Genomic DNA, 22,988 nt, shown 5'->3' on the forward strand with positions numbered 1-22,988 from the left:
GACTCACTCAGATGCCCCAGGAGATGGGCAGGTCGTGCTGTTTTCTCTCTTTTGGGTGGTGTGAATGGTGTTTTGCAGTCCCCAGCCTCAGAAATAAAATCTGACTGTAAGGGTGAAGTCAGAGGAGCTGCCTTTGATCCTGCCAGGCTGAGGCCAGACAGGCTGAGAACAACTGGTGTGTGTCCTGTTTCATCTTAGAATATCATTTATTCTGTTGTGTTGGGGGGGGGTGTCATTTGAGCCCCTCATTTTTCCTCATGGTGGCATTGAGTTGAATCATCCAACAAGGAGAATTAAACCTCATTTGTACTCAGTAGCTCTGGAGATTCTGGTTTCTGCATAAACTGAGGACTTCAGGGCAGGGATTATCTTTGTCCTGTGTTGGTTGAAAACAAGTACTGAAAACTTTGGTTCATGCCAAGGACCCAAAATACCATAAAACTGAAATTTTAGTTCGTTACTTCTTGGAAATAGATAATTTTCTTTCCTAGGAGTGGAAAGGATTATCTTTTTTATTATTATTATTCTTTTTTGTATGAAGAAAGTAATCTTTAGACAAAAGTGCTCACTAAGCCAGGCTGAGGTTCACCTGCAAAAATACCAAATATTTCAGTGTGTAGCTTGAGAAAACAGTGCCACAGTAGGTGCAACATAAATATAAATATTCCTGAATGAAACAGTGAAGTTCTCCAGCATAAATTCAAGTGAAAGACAGAGGGGGGAAAAGCTCCCTGTGACTTGGGATAAGGCAGTGCTGTGATGCCACAAGGACCAGCACAACCCAGCTCTGGGCTGGGCATTTCCCTGCTTCCCATCCCTCCCTCCTCCAACCCTCCCCAGCCCACTTCTGCCCAGAGAAGAGAGACAGAGAAATTTTAAGACCAGTTTGTTTCTGCCTGTGTTTTTCCTCCCCCTTCCTCTGACATGTCTGTTCCTCGGAGCTTCAGGCTGGACAAGCACCAGGATTACTACAGATAGACTGGGATAAGGGAGAAATGGGGAAAAGAAACACAGTTATTCTGAGAAACAAGCCAAAAAAAAAGCCAAGATCTGCTCTGAGGGTGGATTTTCCCGTTGGTGTTTGTCCCGCGTGTCCCTGGGGTGTGACCCCTCACACTGCTGGTGCTAAACAGAACAAAACAACCATGTAACAGCAGGGTGGCTTGTGCAAGTCTCTGTTTAATGACAGTGCTGCATGAAGACATTTGTTGGTGTCGCACGTACCTGGGATGGGCATTTTTACATTCCTGTTTGCACTGCACATGTTCACCACGGAGGTAGTGCCTTTATTTTTCCTGTTTTCCTTTTTTTTTTGTTTTGTTTTGTTTTGTGTGTTTGTTTTTTTTTTATTTCCAGCAGGATTTAATAAGCTGGTCAGACGTACTGTAGTTAATGTACTCTTCAGTCAGGAAGATAAACGGTGTAGTGGGAGCGAGCAGGCAAGCGGCAAATACAGTGCAGGCAGAATTCACTGGCTTTTAATTCAAACCTGTTTGGGGGTGCCAAGAGCCCCCCTCCCGGGCTTTCAGCAAGCTGGGAATCACAGGGAGGAAAAGCAGGAACAGGAAGACTCCAGTAAGCAGAACTAAAGCTTCAGTTATAAATAATGAATCACAAAAGGGGGGGCTGTGGCAAAGGGTCTGAAGTTCTGGAGGGGACAAAGAAACGAAACCTTCTCGTGGGTGTGTTTTAAAAACCAGATCCATCCCCAGCATGTCCTGCCATCAGGAGTCTTTGGGAAAGCAGTGTTTTACTCCAGAGTGGGAGGAGTAGTGAGGTCTGTGTTTGCCAGGTCCAGGGCAAGAGGCCTCAGGGTCCTTCCCGGTGCAGCTGAATTCTGATGGTTCTTTAGAGGTTTCTACAAACATCCTCCATCCCAGCCATGGGCTGGTTGTCCTTGTGTCAGGTGCTGTGCAAGCAGCTGGCAGAGCCTGTCCTTGCTCTTGGCATTGGTTTATTCTGTTTATTCTCTGTGAAGCCAGAGGTGATGGTGTGGTTTGGTCCTCTCTCCGAAAGAGTCCCGAAGGCTCAGTTCAGGGGTGGAAAGTGCTTTAGTTTGTTGGGTGGAAGTGTAGATGGGAAAGGAAAACCTGCAGAGGTGAACAGATATGGCATTGCCACCATTCCAAGGCCAAGGTTTTCCCATGAGATACCTTTGAGCCTGGAGTGCTGGGATGTCCCTGGGATGAAGGGTGGGCTGCAGGGAGTTCCTCACAAACACTTTAAGCTCTAGGAAATGACCCCTGGGTTTCCTGGTCCGAGCTGGCACACACATGGAGGACATTGGCCCTTTTTCAGCAGCTGTTTATCCTCCACAGTGTTTTGGAAGAGTTTTTCATGTAGTGGTTGAGGTGAGTTGAGCTATGAGGTTCTGCATCTGCTTTCAGAAACTAAACCTTGGAACAAAGTGCACAGTACTGGAGATGATGATTTTACCCTGGGTTAACACTGAACATGAAGGAAAATTATGGCACAAAGTTAAGATAATATTCACATTCCTTATTCTGAAGGCTCACACCGTGTTTTAGTGCAGGGCAAATATCACCTATGGCAACTTCCAAATGCTTTAAAGCTTTTTTCTATCTGTCTGCATATTATTTTCTATTTTGATTCAGCTCCCCACCTGTTAATTCACCACGACAAATGGCATCTTTCTGCTTGTAAATATGTTAGAAAATAGAACAGTAACTTGTTACTATTTTTCTACCCAAAAACCTACTGACTTTATGTCATTCTGTGAATGAAATAAGTGATTTCAGCCTGAGTTGATTCCCACCACTGAGTGAACTTGCTTGGTTAAAACTGAGGGGAAAAAAAGAACAGCCAATGTGTGCCTGAGATCTCAAGTCAGTGTTTCCAGTTTAGAGCTATGAACAGACCCTGAAGAGCCAGGTCCAAATGTTAAACAAGTTTGTGGGCTAAACATTAAAACCACTGCATATCAGCCCCTTTCAGGAACACCAGGGTCAGAATGGAAACCTTTTGGATTCAGGTGGGACTGCTGTTTCAATTGCAGAAAACAGCTGAGATTATGTGTGGTAGCTGCTTGACATCATCTCTTCCTGCTACAGAGCTGGAACACACCCTGCCAGCCCAGGGAAATGCTTTGTCAGCAACACAGGAAAACCAGGGAATCAGAGAAACCCTTGGCAGTGAACTTTACCTATTCTGAAGCATATGTGAATATTCCACAAACTGCATAGAGAGAAAGGGGACTATATTGCTCTCTGGGTTGTGTTTTAGCATCTTCAGAAAACAGCAGGTAGGGAGTCTGCCTCTGCATTATGGCTATTGCAATGTGCTGCTGCTCCAGAGCCTACAGGAATTTCTAACCAGGCCTATTTCTGTGTCCTTTTATTCGTCTTGCTATGGTTTATTTACAGAGATATTGCAAAACATACTGTGAACTGAGTACAATTAGTAAGTGCAGTGTGGATTTGGCAATGCCAGACTCAGCGGGGTGGAATTATGCTGTTATGGGTTTTCAATTCCTATAATCCGTGGAAAAATAGGTATCAGAGAGTAAGGGATGCTGGGAACATCCAGACCTTTTCCAGAGTCCAACTTGGACACAGGAGCTGGTCCAGGCAGGGGCTTTCTTGGGTTTTTATTCTGGCTTTTTCCAAAGCACACAGTTTTATCTCCTTCAGTGTTAATTTAAATTAGGCACAACGTTATTCTGCACTCTCTGCTGAGAGACTGAGGCAAATCAGACCCGAGGTGGTGCTGGGCTCTGTGGCACCCTGATTGAGGTGAGAAGAGCCAGACCTGACTTGGCTGACTTGTTCAAGCTCCCACCTGAGGGGGTCAGGGCTGCAGGTGCCTCCCGGGGCACCCTGTCCTGGGGTGTCTACATTCACCATGGCACCACTGCCCCAGGCTGGGAATCCTGCTGAGAGACTGGACATGAGGTGCTGGTGGGCAGAAATCACTGCTGATGAGAGATGAGGGTGTCCTGTTTGATGTACACCATGCAAGACAAGCTACCACTTCTCGAGTTTCTCTCTCCTTTTTTTTTTTTCTTGGCTTGGGCTCCCGTAGTTCCTCCTGTTTATTCATATTTACACCTCTGTAGTGGCCAGACATGAGACTGACGCCTCCTTCTTCCTTCTGCCCACAGCTTGGAGGCCCACACTGCTGCAGGGTTGGGTCTGTGGGTGGCAGAACCTTCTTGACCCGCTTGGGGACCTCTTAAAGTGTTGGTGGGTTTTTTTTCTGAAGGCTTCAGCAGTTTGACACTGGGCGGGTCAGCTCGAGGCGAAGGCAAAGCTGCTGCGTGGAGCTCCCACGGGCTCTGCCTGGTTCTGGCTCCTGTTGCGAAGCGGAAAAGATGGTCTTGTCTTTGGTGAGAGTGGAGAGACCCACCACTACCTCCCCGTGGCTCTGAGACTGTCTGTGTCCAATGCCCCCGAGGCTGGATGGCCACGGGCAGCAATCAGGCCAGCGTTGCCTCGGCTTCCGCTCCCGCTCGGAGCGCAGTGCGAGGGCAGCTCTGGAAAGTGCCCTGGTGGGACTGCTGTCCCAAAGGTCACCCCGAGGGACGAGGGAACCTCCCCCCTGCACCCCCACCGAGGCGTGGGCATGGCACTGCTGTCACCCCGGGGGCCTCACGCCCGGCACACGAGCCCCCTCGGCGTGCGTGAACTGGCGTGGGGGGGGGTCTTCCTTCCTTTTTTTTTTTTTTTTTGTTTTGGTTTTTTTAGGTTTTTTTCCCCCCCTTAAAAACGCTGCTGCTGTTTTGTTTTGTTTGGTTTTTTTTGACTTTTAGCAGTGGAGGATCTTCATGAAAGCCTTGCGGAACTCGACGTTGAAGGTGGTGTAGATAATGGGGTTGACAGCGCTGTTGACGTAGCCCAGCCATGTGAAGGCGCTGTACATGGCCGGGGGGATGCTGCAATCGCAGTGCATGTTCAGGATGTGGGTGATGAAGAAGGGGAGCCAGCAGATGATGAAAACACCTGGGGGGGAGGGAAAGGAGAGAGAGAGACAGGCTGTGACTGCTGAAAGCTGGCCGGGTTTCTGAGGCCGAGAACAGCGAGGTTCTTTTGGGTATAAAGGGAGAATGCTTCCCTGAGGAATAAGCTGCTGTTTCTGTGTTAGGTCTCGGTCTGCGTTCTACCCAGGTACTAAAGAACTTCTCTGCTTGTGTAATTAGAGCAGATGCATCAGAAACTCTGGCCTCTGGGGTGCCAGTTCCTTGCTGGGCTATGCCCCTGCACCCAGCTGTGCTTTGGGACACCTCCCAGAGCTTTATGAACCCCTTGTACTGCACTGCCAGCTGCCCCTGGCTGGGCAGGAGGGACTCTTCCCATGGGCACCTGCTGCCCACAGAGCAAGTGAAATTATTTCTGTGGAGGGCTGGAATAGGCTCTGCTGGCCATCCAGACTGGCCCTAGGCCTGGGCAGGTGCTGCATTTCTGCAGGAGCAGCAGGGCACTCACCAAGGACGATGGCCAGCATCTGGGTGGCCTTTTTCTCCTTCTGCTGGGACAGTTTCCTCCTGGTCACAGCCTTGAGGAAGTTCCTCGTCTTGCCGTTGGGCAGGGAGTGGATCTCGAAGACCTTGGCTGTGTGGTGGGTTTCTTTGGCATGGCCATTCTTCTCCACTCTCCCAGGGCTGTTCAGGGATGTCTGCAGGGTGGAGTTGTTGCCCCTGTTGGAGGCAACTGGCACGACCAGCTGGCGGTTACTGGGTGCTGCGGGTTTGAAGGTGGTTTTCTCAGGGGGGCTGGTGCTGGACACCATCTCCATTTCCATCTCCTCCATGTGGCTCTCTGCCTCCTGGACAAGAATCAAATGTCCACAACAGAAAGACAGATAAATATACAGAGAGGAGCAGTGAACATTCCTTACAGAGTGAAGCTGGATGATGCTGGAGAACAATCAATCCCTCTTCTCCCTCCCTACGTGATGCCTGGAGAAAGGGCTGTGAAATGTTTACAGATATTTTGGGTAGATAGGAGTGACAGAACTTCACTGAAGGATTCTTCTTTATTGCACAGAGAGGCTCAGAAATGAGAGAGGTGCTTTCTCCACTCCCCACAGATTTTTATTTAGGTTTTCAGAACGCAAGTAAATAAAAATTAAACCAACAAGCAAAACCCAACAAAGCCAATGCAGTCCAAGATTTAAGTAACAGAGAGGAGAAGGAAATCAAAGACATGAAATGTTCAAATGCTGTGGCTTTTAGAGCTGATCTTTAGGTGAGATTAGTCTGCCTTTTGGAACTCTATCCTCTTAAACCCCCTGCTTCACTCCAAGGAATGGGAAGAATATTTAAATTGTGAGATCGAATGGCAACCTTTTGTTGTTAGTTTGTTTTTCTCCCACCCTGCATAAATTAACTGTGTGTCCTGAGGGGTGAGAGGGGGAAGGCTAAATGCTCTGAAAAGCTGCCACTTCTCTGTAACACTCACCACTTTGCGCTTATTAACTTGGAAGCTCCCATTGGACTTCACAATAACTGTGCAGAGCTTGACGTCTTCTGGATGAGTGCATTTGTCCTAAGGGGCAAGGACCAGCTCAGAGGTTACACAGGCACAGAGGGGTTGGGGAGGGGAGCTGGTGAGGGAGGCACGTGGAAATACAAACACAGGGCACGAGGCAGGAATTAATCAGCGTGAGGATGGTGGAAAACTGCTCTGGAGAAGCAGTGATGGGGGTGACTATCCCTTGGGCTTTTCACCAAAGGCAGGAAACCTCAGAGATCTGCTGGTGTTTGTCTGTCCCTGTCTCCTCTCCTCGGCATGGCAGTGGCCCTGAGGCAGCACAGTTTGGAGGTGGTGCCTCTGGGGCTGCACTTTGTCTGTTTTGCATGTGCTGCCAGAGTGGTGTTTTTAAGAGCTCTTTGACACCCAGCCCGCTCAGCTGGGCTCCACTCACACATCTGGTGCTGGCAAAGGCTGTTTCCCTGCAGAGGTGCCGGGACCAGTGATGGGGTTTGCACCCCAACCACACAAACCATTTCCACTGAACCCTGGGGAGACCTTGTGGCACCTAAAGGGGGGTCACGAGGAAGCTGGAGAGGGGCTTTTCACAAAGAGTGATAGGACAAGGGGGAATGGCTTTAAACTGAAGGAGGGCAGGTTCAGATGAGATATTATGATGAAATCCTTCCCTGTGAGGGTGGGGAGGCCCTGGCACAGGTTGCCCAGAGAAGCTGTGGCTGCCCCATCCCTGGAAGTGTCCAAGGCTAGGTTGGACGGGGCTTGGAGCAACCTGGGCTAGTGGGAGGTGTCCCTGCCCATGGCAGGGGATGGAACAAGAGGATCTTTAAGGTCCCTTCCAACCCAAACCACCCCTTCATTCCGTGATTCTTCCCCCCAACAGCAGCTCTGGCTCAGACAATGTAGCCTGTATTCCTGGGGTACCCCAACCCCAGCTCAGCAGAGCCACAGGAGATGCCCTCTGGTTAATGCAGCAGCTCCTGGAGCAGATCTGCTGCTGGAACATCCCCTGGGATCCAGGGAGCCCTTGAAGCACCTGGGAACCCAGAGTGTGCAGCTGGCACTCCAGCCTGGCACAGGACACAGGACACAGCACCCACCTTTGCGACCCAGCGTTTCACCCAGTCCAGCCAGGGACACGTGGGCACGGGAAGAGGTGCTCTGGGGAGTGGAGCAGGGAGGGGAAGGGGTGTGTGGAGTGCTGGGGGCAGGACCCAGGGCCAGTTACCTTCAGGGGGGCCTGTGTGTCCGAGTCCAGGACGTGGCTGCTGCGCTTGGTGGTGACGCGCTTCCTGCGGCGCCGCAGCACGAGGTAGATCTGGACATAGACCAGCAGGGTGACGATGAAGGGCACGTAGAAGGACACGATGGAGGAGTACACCACGAAGGCAGGGTTGGCAATGATGCACTCTTTGGCATCTGGAACACAAAGGGGTTCAGGATAGTTCTCTCTGCTGCTCGGAGCTGGTTCCCGCCTTCCCTGCCACTGCATCTGTCCTGTATCCAACCCAGGCTTCCCAGGAGACTGATGGCTGAACTGCCAGTCCTTTCTTCTCCTGTCTCTGTGAAGGTTTTGTCCCATGGCTTTCCTTTTTTGCATGTTTTAATAGGAGGGATTTTGAATTTGTAGTGGACAGGTGTTGTGTAAATGCTGTCTGGCGTTGTGTAAACTTCCACGTAACCTCAGTTCTGGTGAGCCTAAAACACTGGGCTGAAACAGCACGAGATGAATCAGACCAGGAGCAGCTGACAAGGGGGATGACTGGGGCAGAAAACACCTTAAACAGGGGCAGATACACCCCGAGACACCCAAACCCTGACCCCCTATCCCCTCCTGGCTGGTAGCAGAGGCTCCCTGGGGACCCAACAAAGCCAGGAAGGTGCCAGCAGCCATCTGCAGGTGGCAAAACACTCACCTGTGTTGTTGAGGCCAAAGAGGAGCGGGCAGGAGATGGCAAAGGAGAGCACCCAGACCACGGCGATCATGAGGGTGACCCTGCGCTTGGAGCTGTAGCGGGTGTTGTAGAGCATGGGCATGGCCACTGCTGTGTACCTGGGGGACACAGAGCCAGCCTGCTGTCAGCCTGCCAGCGCTGCCACGCTGGCAATCCCACCCAGCCCCTGTGGCTGAGGGCCTGGTCCAGCAGGGGAGGGTAAAGACAGACCCATTTCCCGTGCCATGGGTGCCCACAGTCCCTGCTTTGGGGGGCAGCAGGCTGGGCTCAGCTCAGCACAGCATTTTCCTTCCACTCTGAGCTGCTGCCTTCCCCCTGATGGCTGTTCCATCCTTCCAGACTATAACCAGAAGGACCAAACCAATGTGAACATACACAGAGAATTTAATTTACGTTCTCAAGGTCGGTGTCTCTGTGTCTTCTGGCAGAATCCCCGCTCAGAGCCCACAGAGATCCCCTAAATTGCTCAAGACATCAACAGCACTCGCTGTCCCCATTTTCAGGCCTCTGAGTCACAGGTAAAATTAGACCATGTAAAGGTGGCTGTGACTTGCTCCCCTGGGTTTTGACACGACTTGCTGGCACGGAGCCCTCACCTGTCTATGCTGATGGCACAGAGGTTGAGGATGCTGGCAGTGCACATCATGACATCCAGGGTCACAAAGATATCACAGTGGATCCGACTGAACCTCCACTCACCAACCACCTGCAGAGAGAGAGGGAGGGGTACAGAGTTCCCTGGGGCTGGGCTGTTGGCAGGGTCTAAAGGGAGAGCTCTGCACACAGACAGAGGTGCTCGGGGGTGGTTGGAGCTCTGCTGGTTCCAAGGCTGGTTCCTCTGCTCCATCCAAACCATTCCTTAGGACATTCCCCCAGTGGCTGGTGGGATTTCATCCTCCCCAGTCCCACCCTGTTGCTCTGTGTTGGTTTGGGCAGCCCAAAGGGCAAACACAGACCTGGGCTCATGTTCCAGGGGCATCAGGGAGTACAGGTCTCCTGGAAGTCAGAGGGAACGGGGCAGGGCTTAAACAGGTCTCTGGAGCATCTCAAAGCAGATTGAGGAAGCAAATATGTTAACATTGGTTCCAAGCACCTCTAACTGTACTTACAGCTCTTCATTAGACTTTTTTTTGCAATTATACCCAGCAAAGGTCAGCAGTAGACAAGCAGGAGCTTTCCTTCGTTCCTCAGTTTAAGATCAGGGCAGACATTCCTCGCCTTTATATATATATATATATATATATTTTTTTTTTTTTTGGTGAACAAAATGAATTTAATTCAGAGTGAAAACTCTTTAACACTCTACATGATGTGCTAAAGACAAAGAACTGATGATAATGCTTCCAGTCACCAGTAGCCTTTTTCTCTTCGCTTCTCTTGCTATTGAAACTGAACTTTGCCAATTAAGTTTAATAGCAATTATTCGGACTGCTGTGTTTGACATGTGATGAAAAAAGTATATTTCCCTCTAATAAAAATAGAGTCCTACTGCATTTGAAAATAGAATGAATAAGATATCTATTCTTCAGTTATTTCTGCTCTGATATACATAACCATAGGCAGCATAAAGAAGGGAGAATGACTGCATTGAAGCCTGAGTGACAGATGAATACTCAGTGATTAAAAAAGCACTTAAGAGACAGTTACATCAGTAACTTTGATGAGAATTTGCCCAAAGGCAAAGGTTTCCAGCCAGATATAAACCTCTGCAAAATCAGATTCTCTTGGTGCTCTCATTTATGGAGGAGAGACCTCAAGTTTGGAGGTAGAAGATCTTTTTGCATCAAGGCTGTTTTTTGGGGGGAGTTTTTTAAGTATTTCATTTTTACAGTAGTTTTTGCTCGAGTTTGTGACACAAAGCTTGGAAAAAATTGTGATTCCTGACCAACCTCATGTGCAGGTGAGCTCAGAAAGGGGAAAGCACTTTGCATCATTTATGGCTTTTTAAACAAAAAGTGTGTGAGAGATTCTTCTAGCTGGGCCTGAGAGGGCAGGAGCTCCTTACAGGATAAAGCTCTGCTTAGAATGGGCTGTGGCAACAGAGGAACAGAATGGAAGGGCAGAACCAGTCCCAGAGGCACTGACTGCACTCCCAACCAGCCTGTGGTCATGGTAATAAGCTTTAGCAGATGCATGATGCTTTACATTTTTTAAGTGCCATGAAAACAATAATTAACTCGAGTGATAATTAGTATTGTGCTTTCTCGACAGCCTATGTCATGTCAGTGGGTTTGTTTTGCTTTGCATTAGTACTTAATGGGCTCATTGACAGTGGCTTCTTCCCCTGCTCTGCTCTCTGTGTCAGCGTTTTCCCTCAGAAATGAGTGCCTGAAAATTAACTGTAAACTCAGCCTAGTTTTGTACCAACCCCCTGTGCCAAGTGCAGCAGGGTGAAAAGCAGCTCACTTGGGATTTTCTCTCCCATATCGTGACATTAAAGCTCTGGATTTACCCTCCACTTCTCCAGCTCCCTTCTCAGCACTGCAGCCCTTCAGATATAATTTTTTTTTTTTTAATTGCTGGACTCGCTGATCCTTGTGTGTCCCTTCCAACTCAGCACATCTGATGTGGTTTCAGGGGACACCCCTGGTGCAGTTGCAGATTTGTTCTTGTGTGGATTTGAGAACAACTTTGGGGTCCTTTCACTCTCGACCCCTCTGTTTAAAGGCCACATTTATCACAGAATCAACCAGGTTGGGAAAGACCTCAGAGATCATCAAGTCCAACCTCTGACCCAACCCCACCTTGCCTACTAGACCATGGCACTGATGCCACATCCAGGTTCTTCCTAAACACCTCCAGGGACGGTGCCTCTGCCCATTCCAATGTCCGATCCCTCTCCCTGTACGGAATTTCCTCCGAATGTCCAACCTAAACCTTCCCTGTACGGTGCAGCTGGATTGCAATCCACCCCTCTGAGCAGCAGTGGAGTTTGTTAAGCCTGCCACCTGCTCTCACACCCATCTCCTGGAAAAACCCGGAGACGAGAAACCCTCAAGAAACCCGGGAGGTTGCACAGCAGCCGATTTCCAGACCCTTCCCTCCCTCCCTGCACCCCCGAGCCTCCTACCTCCAGATAGACCACCCAGGGCATGACCAGGGTGGCCAGCAGCAGGTCTGCCACGGCCAGGCTGACGATCAGGTAGTTGGTGGTGGTCTGCAGGGATCGCTCCCGGGACACGGCCATGCACACCAGCACGTTGCCGAAGACGATGACGAAGATGAGCAGGGTGAGCAGCATGGCATAGTAGTTGTACTGGGGCTTCTGCTCAGCCTGGGAGGCGTTCAGGGCCCTGCTCCAGTTCCTGTCACCGATGTCACCCTCGTACCAGGAGAGGTTTAGGGGATCCATGGAGGTCAGAGTGCCAGGCTCCGGCTCCGCCCTGGCACGGAGAGGTTGGAGAGACAGTCGAGAGGTCAGCACGTGAAACAAAAATGGAACCACATCAAACATGCTGAGTTGGAAGGGACCCACAAAGATCAGTGAGTCCAGCAACAAGTAAAAAAAAAAAATAGCAATCAACCCCCTGTTTTTGAAGGGCTGCAGTGATGAGAAGGCAGTTGTAGAATTAGGCTTGTGACTGAGGGGAGACCCCACTGCAGTCTGCAACTCCCTTGGGAGGGGCAGAGGAGGGACAGACCCTGAGCTCTGCTCTGGGGGACCAGGGACAGCAGCCAGGGAATGGCTGGAGCTGTGTCAGTGAAGGTTAGGTTGGATCTCAGGGAAAGGTTCTTCCCCCAGAGGGTGGTTGGCACTGCCCAGGCTCCCCAGGGCAGTGGGCACAGCCCCAAGGCTGCCAGAGCTCCAGGAGGGTTTGGCTGATCCTCTGGGGCACAGGGGGTGACTCTTGGGGCTGGGCCTGTGCAGGGCTGAGGGTTGGTCTGGATGATGCTTGTGGGTCCCTCCCAGCCCAGCATACTCTGTGATTCTGTGATTCTCTGGAGCCTGTTCCCCCTGCCCTGAATTCCTGGGGGAAATGTTTGACTGGAGGTGTGCTCAAGACCCGGATGGGAGGCTGAGCTGATGTAGGCAGGGATTCCAGAAGGTGGTTTCTCTGTCCAGCTCATCCCCCAGGTTTCTGAGGCTACCAAAGCCAAGGCTGGGGGTTCAATCCCTGGATGGGCCATCCATGAAGAGCTGGACTCAGAGATCCCTGTGGGTCCCTCCCAGCTCAGGATATTCTGTGATTTTTGAGGTGTCACTCTGTGTTACAGCTCATCCAGGCACAGTGCCTGGGATTCTTGCCTTGGCTCCCCTGCCATTCCCTGCTCCTTGCTGGGTGTGCACAGCTCAGGGCAGATGTGCCATGGCCCACTGGGTTTGTTTTCCATGTGCTTCATGGGGCTCTGGGCTGTGTTGCTTTTTCACTTCCCTTTGCTTTTCCTTTTTTTTTTTTTTTCCTCCAGCAGTGAAATAAATAAATTTTAACCCCCAAGACCCGAATAGTGACAATAATGGAAGTTGACAGCAGCAGTTTTGCAGCCAGGGCTGGCTGGGCTGGGCTGCCTCTGCCACATCAGCACCAACAAAGAGTAAAGGCAGGAGCTGTTCAAAAGAAACCACAGCTATTGGCTGCTTTGGTTTTGGGGTTTCTGGCTTGAGAGGTCTTGAAGGGACCTTCTTTCCTTCAAGAAGGGAAGGTCCCTGTGAGAAGAAGGGAATTTCTCCCAGGAGCAAGTGACAGGATGAGACAACAGGGACTCAGTTTGCTGCAGGGGGGGGTTAGATTGGATATCAGGAAAAGTCTTTTCCCAGGAAGGGTGTGAAGCATTGGCACAGGCTGCCCAGGGCAGGGGTGGGGTCACCATCCCTGGAAGTGGTCAGGAAACACGGGGATGAGGCACTTGAGGACGTGGTTTGGGGGTGACCACGGTGGGAGTGCCGGGCTGACAACGGGACTCGATGATCTTGGGGGTCTTTTCCAACCTAATTCCCTCATTCCCTGCTTGGCACTCCCTGAGATAAAGCATTCCATGTTTCCCAAGCTGTATCTCCATAGAGACCACTCTGACTGGGAAATCTGGCCGTGTTCTCAGCCACCCCAAAACCAGGCCATTTAATTCCCTTAATAAAAGACAAAGTGAACTGGATTTATTAAAACCACGTAAGTGATCAAAATAGCAAAACATTTGCAAATATCAAATTCACCTGGGAACAATGGTTTCTTTATGTTTCACTGAGCTTTTGTGTGCTTTTCTCATTCAGAGAACAATTTGTATAATAATCCTTGGAAATTTGTTGCATATGGGTCCTTAATAGCTGATAATTCAAAAAGTGTCTGTCTGACAGTGCTATCAGCGGCACTTGATAGCTCTACAAATGTCTTCTTAGGAGCTGTCAAAGTGTCAGAAATTAATTAAATGTTAGCTTCTGTGACTCAGAGTGAAGGGGAAAAATCAATGCTAAATACAGCAACAGTTTTTTCTCTTCTCCTGTTGCCCTTTGATAACGCAAAACTATCTCGAGGAGGCAGAAACATGCAGAAAATGCAGGATGGGGGGGGAAAAAAAAGGCAGGGAGATGGAAAAAGTATCTTGAAAGTGTGAAAGGAGTGGAATGGTTTGATAGGTGCAGGGTCAGCCCCTTGGGCCTCTCCTGGCTCCTCCTGAGCTCTGACTGCAGGTCTCAAACCAAATTATTCTTCAGGGAGGAAAGGCCGGAGCCAAGGGGGAGGGAAGAGCAGTTCCAGCCCTTTCTCAGGCTGAAACAACTCAGTGGTGGAGTTGGAGGAACCATTTACAGCTCATCTCTTGTGTCCATCCATTGGGGATTTGTTTTATTTGCATTAGGGAGAGCGTAGAAAGCCCTGGATAAAGTGATGAAAAATTCCCTTCGTTTCCTTCTGCAGCTTCTGCAAGAATTTTTCTTTCCTTCTTTCAACAGGGCTGCTTTTACAGCAGTGCTTTTTGTCTTTATATGTGGCTGGTCATCGTGAGGAAAGTTAAAAGATCGCGTTTGAACGTCGTACAAATGAGGAGTTTTGTTGTTTCTATTTTTGGGGGAAAAAAGTTTTCATTTGGGGAAATGAAACGGGCAAAAATTTTCAAATATTTTGCATGAAATACGGAAATTAAAACACCAAGACCTAGAAACTAAAAACGTGTGATGCTGCAATTAAAGGTTGTGTGTAGCACACATCCTCATGGTACAAACTACAATTAGGTGGAAAACTCTGTTAATTCCTAACTTTTGAGAGTTTGAGTTTCCAGCCCTAAAAAAATAATCTTATTTTCTCCAGAACTGGCATCATTTGGAAGCATTTTGGTGGCCATTAGGGCACCTGGTGAGCCTCTCAGTCCTGCTTTAAGGAGCACTTTTCATTTTAGTGCTGACAGTTCCTCAGCAGAGAAGAAAGAGGCACTTAAAGAGCCGACTAGAAAAGCAAGTGCTTTTCCCTGTGTTTGCCCAGGTGTCTGCATTGCCCGGGGGGGCAGAGGAAAGGGCTCACAAATACAGAGACAAGGTACAAAAGCCCCTGGCTCTGCACTGTCCTCCTTGTTGTCCCCGAGTGTTCCCTTCAGCCCAGACCCGGGGTGGGGACCTGGGCAGGGTCCCAAGTGCAGCCAGTTCCCTGTGAATTAACTGCAGCAAAGCCACTCTAATTCCCACCCCGAGTCCACGCAGAGTTTTAGTGTGGCTGAGCTAATCCAGATATGGATTTGCTGAGGGGCCAAGGGCAGGACAGAGCAGCAAGGTCACAGCCTCGTGTCAGCCGCCAGGAAGGCAGCAGATCCCCCTCCTGCATCCCCGGAGCATCCCTGCTGCTCTCCCTCCCCGGCACCAGGGCTGTGCCCGGGGCTGATCCCCCTCACACCAACCTCCCTCGGGGGCCCTGTTCAAGCCCAACCGGACTGGGAAGCAGCTTTCCAGCAGCTGGAGGGAATCTGCTGCCTGGCAGCTGGGAGAAGGGAGCCAGGAGAGGGGCTGGCAGTGCAGAGCCAGAGGTTTTCCCTTCTCTGCTGTCAACTCCCTGCTCTTCTCAGGGAGCAAACTGGAAAATGTTTGTTTGCAATGCTGGTATTTCTCCCTGGCTCCTCCTGATTGATCATCTGATTACATTTGGGGCAAACAAGCCCGAGATCCCCCTGGCAAACGTGGGATGTTCACAACTGGCAGCAACAAACCCGTTTGTCTCTCTGGCGAGGTCTGAAACGTGAAATGTGTATTCCAGAAGCAGAGTTTGCTCTCTCATCCAGAGACAGGGAAGTGGAGGCTGAAAAGCTCCAGCAGAAGCTCTTACCCACAGCTCAGCTGTGTGTGAGCAGCAGCCTGGCTCTGCCTCTGCTCTTGGTTCTGTGCCTGGTCAGAGATGCCCTGATTCAGTTGTTTTTTTCTCTCAGAAATAGCAAAGGTGTCACACCCCTTTTGGTTTTTACTCTGCTTGCAAACACCCTCAGGCATGAAATACTCCCAGGCCTGATCCTGAGCGAGTGTCACACCCTGTGACTCGTGTCACTGCAGCATCTGGTTTCTGTTTGGGAAGGATTTGTGGCCTTTCAGAGCTAATCTGGCCCTGGCTGCCAAAACACGCAGTTGGCCTTTGCTTCTGCATGAAACACCACGGAATTCCCTCGGGTTTTGCCCCAGACATAACAAATTTAACATGAAATCTGGAGTTCAGGGTGAATTTTCACGGGCCAAGCTTTCCTATGGGCTCCAGACACAATCACACTGCTTGGCTTGGGGCTGAACTTGATGTGCACCAACAGGGAAAGAGCAGCAAAAGCCACCAGTGCCAACATCCCGATGGCAGAGCTTCCACAGCAGCCTCACAACAGACTCTTCCTCCCTTTCCCAAGGGATTTTGCCTGCAGTTCTTGCCAGATTGATATTTCCTGCTGAGTGCTGGTAGCCAGAGGTACCCACCAGTTCCTGAGCCCTGCCCAGGACTGTGGGAGAGGGGGGCTCAGAGACAGATTTTCTCCAAAGGCTTCTCTGTTTCACAGAAATCAGTGTCTAAGTGAAATGTGCACAGCACAGTGCTGTCATTTTCCTCTGAAATTTTGGAATCAATGGGCCATAGGAAAGCTGTCAAACTGACATCCCTTCTGTCCTGAAGATGCTTCTTGATGCTGTTTACTGGGCTCCTCTGAGAATGCAACAGAGACGTTCCAATTGAGGGAAATAACATCTCCTTTTGGAGCAGGGAGGAGGTGGAAGAGAAGGAAAAGGGGAAAGTGTGTTTGAGGAGCTGTTTTGTTTTCCTGTTCAGGAGTTTTGTGCAAAGAAAAGCACCTTCTGGTGTAGTTTTACTACTTTTTTTTTTTTAATTTATTTTTTTGCATGTAAGCCTGGAATTGTTAATCCAGGCTGTGAATTCCTGGTTGTGGTTCCCTGGAGAGCAAGGAAGGTGTGTAACAGCCAGCAGTGAGTGAGAACCTTTTCCCATCTGGTTCTGTACAGGGCACAGTGTCTGCAGACATGGGGAAGGAGGAGGAGGAAAGGTCAGGGATTAGGGAAATGTGTACATTCTGTCTTGACCTGGTGAAAAATCCCACCCACCTGCCCTGGCCTCTGACTCTCCAGGAGCAGCTGATCCAGAACCCACCCAGCAAAGTCCTGGTGGCTTTAAATAAACCCGACTCCCCCAGGCACTGAGCTGTACATGCAAATGGAGCAGGGCTGTGGCAGCCCTGACTGACGAGGGCCTGGCACTAATTACACCTGAGGCAGCTCCCAGCTCTCACTGTGACTGGCAGGAGGCAGAACTGGCAGAACTTGGCTTTCCAGGCTCCTGGGGTTCTGTCAGTGGGAAATCTCTGGTAACGAGGGGATTACAGAAGCTGGAGGTTTGGCCACCTCTGCACCCAGAGGGACAGAACTAGAGACAAAAGTCCTGACCACAGTGAGGTTTTGGGGGGGGGCTGAATTCTCATTTCAACACTGCAACCTTCTTGTCCAATCCAACAGCTCTGCCCATCAGCTCCTTCCAAGAGCCTCTTGAAAAGCCTCCTCCTCTCCTGCCTTCCTCCTGGCTCCCATTCTCCAGATCCTTTGCTATCCAAGTGCAAGTCATATTAACCACAGTTTATTGCTCCCTTCTGATTCAGAAACATTCCTGCACTTCCCTTGCTCTTGCACAATATCTCATTGGATCCTGTAACTGGGGAGTGTTCTCATGTCCCCCCAGAGCGTGTTACAAAGCCAGCATTTCCTCCTGTTCATGCTCAGCAGAGCTGTTAGCAGGGGCTCTGTGGGTAACACGCCCCTGCCACCCCTCTGAGTCACCCACTTGAGCTGCTCTTGCAGATGCCACAATATTTTCTGCTCACAGCACTTTCCTGCTCCGTAACGGCCTCGTTCAGAGCTCCCTGCACTGACTCTGGGATGTGATTCACCCCCTTCCCCAGAGCAGCACAGGGACAGGGGGTGCAGGGACACTCCTGAGCTCCCGTCCCTGGGGTCAGAGGGGTTTCCTGGCTCTGGGAAGGGGTGACAGGATGATTTTGTTGCCCTGTGACCCCAGAACCTCGAGGCTGAGCCCCGGGTTTAACACAGATGCTCTCAGGCTTTTGACTCCAAGATTTCTCAGTTCCCCACCTGTGCTGTTGGTGCTTTTATCATCCCTCTTTCCCTGTGATACCGAGGATTTCTGCCTGAGCTCGAATTCGCGGCGCAGGGAGGAAAGGGAGGAAGTTCTCCCTGTTCCCAGAGCAGTTGTCCGTCGTCCCTGGGGAGGACCAGAACGTTCCCAGCACTGCTGTGGAACAGCACGAGTGGCACAGAGGGAGCAGAGTGTGCTGCTGCCCTCCCTCCCCACTGAAATCCAGGCTGGACCATTCGGAGAAGGATGTTCCAAGGCTGGATTTCTCTGGGAATTAACTCCCTCCTGCTTTCACATCCTCTGAAAATCTCACCCTCCAGTCAAGGCTTGCCAGGTTTCTTTGCAAGCCCTCATGGAAGGGAAGAACTCAGTGGTATCTTCCCTAGAGATGGAGAAATATGACTTTAATTTGCTTTACCTTGACTTTCTGCTAGTAAAAAGCAGATTTGGTTTTTAAAGAAGCCTTGCCTTTACTCGCCATCAGATTTATCAGAAATTACTTGGAATTCTCCAGTTTTAGCATTTCCTCATTCCAAAATGTTCAACAGTCAAACCCAGTAACTTTGGCATGGCAGGGTTGTAGTGGGCTGGTTTATTGTTGTTTGGTTGGTTTGTTTGTTTGTTTGATAAATGAGCTTTTTTTGGCTCTATCAGGATTTCAAATCTGCTAAAACATCTCCTGTCAGAATGAGAAGAAAACCTGAAAAATACAGAATAGTTTGTTGTGGCTGCCCCATCTCTGGAAGTGCCCAAGGCCAGGTTGGAGCTGCCTGGTGTATGGCAGGGGGTGGAACTGGATGAATTTTCGGGTCTTTAGCCACGGGTCCCTCTTACTCCTGAAGGGAGTGTGCGTACAGGGCAGGCTTGAATCCTCACAATGTCTGGCAGAGGAGGAGTTCTGCTGCTGGAGCTGCTCCAGGCACAGCCCACGTGAAAGGATGGGCAGAAAAGGGGTTTTTAAATCACTTCTGGCTGTGTGTGCCTTCCACTTTGGACACCCAGCCAGAAATATTGGACACATCTTGATATTCAGTGGTTAAGGGGGAAGAATTGATTTCTTCCCTGTGTTCTCACATATGGATGGTCACTGTCAGAGACAGCTCTTCTGCCCAGAAGATATTGGTTCTTATTAAATATTGCATTACTACAGACCCAACATCCTGTTCTGTACAAATGCCATTTTTTTTCTTAATTTTTTTATCTGTATCCTAATGCCAAATCTCCATGACTAGCCCTGAGCCTCTGATTAATCTAATAAATTCCCAGCTTCGTGAATACTGGTGATCTATATTCCCTTAGAATTTGTTCTGTGCTTGAGATCATCCACCAGTGCCTGCAAATAATCTTTAATCAGTCGTAGAGATAATTTATGATTTTTGAGGAATTGAAAACGATGAATCTCTTCACTTCCCCTCCCCCTTAGTTATGTACAGAACTGGCTGAAATTTGAGCAAAATATTTACTTTCAAGTACTGGTTAAAATGTGACAAATGTTTAAGGATTTTTTTTTTATTTTTTTTTAGTATTTGGTTTTATCTGTTTAATGTTCACTGTACGTTTTGGTTCTTGGCATTTGAGGTGTGCAACAATTTAATTGCAGAAATGGATTGTGTTAATTCCTGAGTTGAATGAACCTTTTTGCCCCCCTCCATTGAGGCTTCCCGTGTTTATGCAGCACCCAGTACAAGGATACTTTAGCTCTGAGTCCTTCAGCCACACTTTATTAAAAGTAAATAATAATAATTCAGATTGAAGCGATCAAATATTTGCCCTCCCCTTCTACCATCCAACACTCAGTGAACATCTGCTCTTTTCACTGCCACTCCTACCCCTGAGCTTGTTTGCAAGAATGTTTGCCAAAAGAGGTGAGTTCCAGAGGAGGGTTCTCTTTCCCCTTTCCCTTCCCCCTCTCTCCCTCCAATTTGGGGGAGTTTGCCCCAAACCACCCATGACTGATGTTTGCCATGAAGTGCCCTTGAACCAGCACAGCACCCACTGCCACTGCCCTGCATCTAAAACCTCAGGAAAGCATGAAATGAATTGAATGAATTAAATGAATTAAATGAATGAGTGCCCTGTCCCTCGAGGCAAGGGGCTGAGATCCAGGCTGCAGCCACAGAGGAGGCTCCATGCTCCTCAAATTTCAGATCCTAACCATCTTTAATCATTTAATCCCTGACCTAAATCAGCTCAACCACTCAGCTCAAATCCTGGCTTCCAACAGCCACCTCTGCCACCCTGCCAGCGGGATGGGGGCTGTGGAAGGCACCTCCAGCTCTGGCCCTGTCCTGCCACATCTCCTCCCCCAGGCTGGGTGCTCAGCCAGGCAGGAATTGTGCTGGATCAGCAGCTCCTGGAAATCAGCATCTGCTGTCGTGGGCACAGTGCTGGAAAGGACTTGGAGAGTCCCTGCTCTGCCCCGTGGCCATTCCAGGACAAGTGCTTGCCTGAGCTCCTTGCTCTGACCTTCTTGAAGGCTCCCAGACACACAGAACGCTCCATTGCCTTTTCCATCTGCAATATGTGGTTCCTTCCTGGTCTGTCTTTCCATTCCCATGCTGCTCCATCATCACGTCCCCTCTCTGTCCCATTTACCACACCCATGGAGGCACAAATTCCCTCTGCAGGAAACCTTATTTACTGTGGCTTGTTTTGATCCAAAGGCTCATGTTCTTGAAAGAGCTGTTGCTCCTAGGCGTGATTTTCTCCCCAGTGGGAGTTCTGCCATGATTTCCCATGGATTTGGCCCTCGGCTGGCATAGCACAGGCAGCTTATATGTTCCAGCAGACATGAGAGAGAGCAAGAGCCAGGTGCAATATTTCAGATAAACTCGCCTGGGAATGCCAGAGAACCAATTTTTAATATTATTTTTAGGAAGATTTTAACTTTACAGAGAGTGAGCTTGCAGGGAGCTATTGGAACCCCCGACAGGACCCATTTCCTGCTGTCAGTCACATTCCAGAGGCTGGAATGCATGTCCCCCCCACCCCGTGGTGCTGGTGCTGTGACTCCTGGCTCACCCCCCCTTTTCCCTGGGGAAGGCAGTCACTCCCCTTGGAACATCCAGCAGGGAAGCAGACTCGGAAGGAGCCAGGCACGTCTTCCCCCCAGCCTTTTGTCTGAGCTCATGAGAGATGCAAAGTGACACGGGGTGTCATCTGGGATCACAGAACCCCAGCCCTGCCTGACTCACCAGCACAGCCCTGCCTGGGATCACAGGAGTCAAGTGTTCCCCCTGCTCCTGCCCCAGAGATCCAGCTCCTGTGCTCCCAGCATTCCCACAGCTCCCCAGCCGTGCCCTGCCGTGCCCCTGATGGAGGCAGAGGGGAGGAAGAGGAGCTGCCCTTCCTCCTCCTGCCAGCCTTTGAGGGCAGGATTTGCAAATGTCCAAAGAACTGAGGGTTCTCACTTGCTTTTATAAGTTGAAGCTCATCAACTTTCTGTACTGGCCACCTGGTTCTGGTTGTTCCTTCTGGAACCCTTCACCAGCTGAGTGGTTTCAGGGGTTTTATCCTGCTTTCATGTGGTCACGCTGTGGTTTTGTCTGTGCATTTAGGGTTATATTTTTCTCTGCCTGGCCTTTGGAGCTGTTTGGCTGGTGCCAACCAAACTCCCTAAGAGCAGAGGGGTCTTAAGCTACGTTTTAAGTCCTCCCATGTTCAGTGAAACTTCCATCCCATGTGGTACCACTCGTTCTCCAGGAGATCTCAGGGCTGTTTTGCCCATCCCTGAGCTAAGACATTAGGAAAGTGCCTTAAGGTTTTATCTGTCCTGCTTGTTTTCACCAGGCAGAAGGCACTAAGCTGAACTTCTCCCACAGGCCTTCATTAAAATTCACTCCTTAGCATTCTGTGGTCTAACTCCAGCACACGTGTGGATCACAGCCCAGGAGCAGAGTGGGCTCCCAGGTCTCCAGCCTGCGGCCAGATCGATGTCTTTGGGCTGATTCTGCCCAAAGAAACCTTAAAAATGGGGACATCTCTGGTCCCCTTACACTCCACATGATTTGTTGGTAGCATCAGTGACAAACCCCCAGCCAGGGAAAAGGTTTTTCAAAGGGATTCAATGCCCAGATGTTCCAGGTTTGGAAGGATGGGAGGGATTTCTGTCCTGCCCTGGGATCAGGGCACACACTCAGCTCCCTCCTGAGCTTTGCTTGACTTTTACACTGTCAGCACGAGCCCCAGCCTGCTGGGCAGTGTTTGTACACAAAGTTTGTACACAAAGCTCCTTTGTGTACAAAATAAAGTCGTTTGCAGTCCCAGCCGCCCCGGGAAGGCTCCGCTCCCTGAAAGCCGAGCGGTCCCAGCCCAGAGTCATCACCGGGGCTCCACAAAGCCATGAATATTCCCCCCGGTCGGCAGGCACCGGATCCTCTGTCGGGCAAAGCAAGGAGCACTAATGTTTTTAATTAGGGTGTTGTGGAAGCTGAGGCAGGACTGAGCCCAGTGCTGTCTTCGGGGGCTGTTTAATTCATCAGCAACATCAATCAGGGGGTGCAGGAGACTGAAAGCAAAGTGTGCAGGATCTGGACACGGGTGCCTGACTTGCTAAAGGTGAAACAAGCACAGAAGTCCGAGAAAAGCCTCCTGCAGGCACAGATAATAACAATAAATGTTCTCCTTTACGGGCTCACCCCCAGGCACAGGTCCCTCCTCGAGCCTGTGCTTCTCTGCAGGAAAAAGAAACCAAATCACTGTCTGTAAGAGATGTGATTTGTTCTGTAATCAGGGCCTGCTGTTGCTGCCTGGAACTTTGATTTTTCACTCCCAGCAGAAATCAGACACACTCTTAGTGATCACTGTGTTGTCACATCCACGCATTAAGGTCTTGGAATGATGTCTTTGTGGGAACAGTGAATGCTGATGGACAAGTACAAGTTATTGAACTATCTCCTGCACAGATTTAGTAATTGCTTTGCCTTATTGTTTCTTTGCCTGTTATTTTTTTTAATCTCTTTTTTTCATGTTTATTGTCTCTGCCACGTCTCTTACTCTGAGGTTTTGTGGGTGTGACTGTGAGGCCTCCTGAACCAGAAATT

At 49.9% G+C, this 22,988-nt stretch overlaps 1 protein-coding gene across 2 annotated transcripts in view; it reads right to left on the reverse strand.

Annotated features, from left to right (window-relative positions):
* Positions 1–1,374: 1,374 nt before the first annotated feature.
* The window catches only part of DRD2 (dopamine receptor D2), a 29,339-nt gene continuing 7,725 nt past the window's right edge, over positions 1,375–22,988 (reverse strand). The window contains exons 3-9 of one of the 2 annotated variants that reach the window (XM_027737040.2): positions 11,472–11,784; positions 8,998–9,107; positions 8,363–8,499; positions 7,675–7,865; positions 6,417–6,503; positions 5,442–5,781; positions 1,375–4,958 (exon numbers count right to left, since the gene is read on the reverse strand). In XM_027737040.2, the coding sequence (XP_027592841.1) occupies positions 4,765–4,958; positions 5,442–5,781; positions 6,417–6,503; positions 7,675–7,865; positions 8,363–8,499; positions 8,998–9,107; positions 11,472–11,753 (1,341 nt within the window). In that variant the 5' untranslated portion in view covers positions 11,754–11,784 and the 3' untranslated portion in view covers positions 1,375–4,764. The remainder of the gene's footprint in view (positions 4,959–5,441; positions 5,782–6,416; positions 6,504–7,674; positions 7,866–8,362; positions 8,500–8,997; positions 9,108–11,471; positions 11,785–22,988) is intronic. The other variant, XM_027737041.2, reaches the window with a different exon arrangement.

Source organism: Pipra filicauda, unplaced genomic scaffold (genome assembly GCF_003945595.2).
Source record: "Pipra filicauda isolate LSUMZ 115617 unplaced genomic scaffold, ASM394559v2 scaffold488_size445888_pilon, whole genome shotgun sequence".
In the NCBI taxonomy this organism is placed as follows: domain Eukaryota; kingdom Metazoa; phylum Chordata; class Aves; order Passeriformes; family Pipridae; genus Pipra; species Pipra filicauda.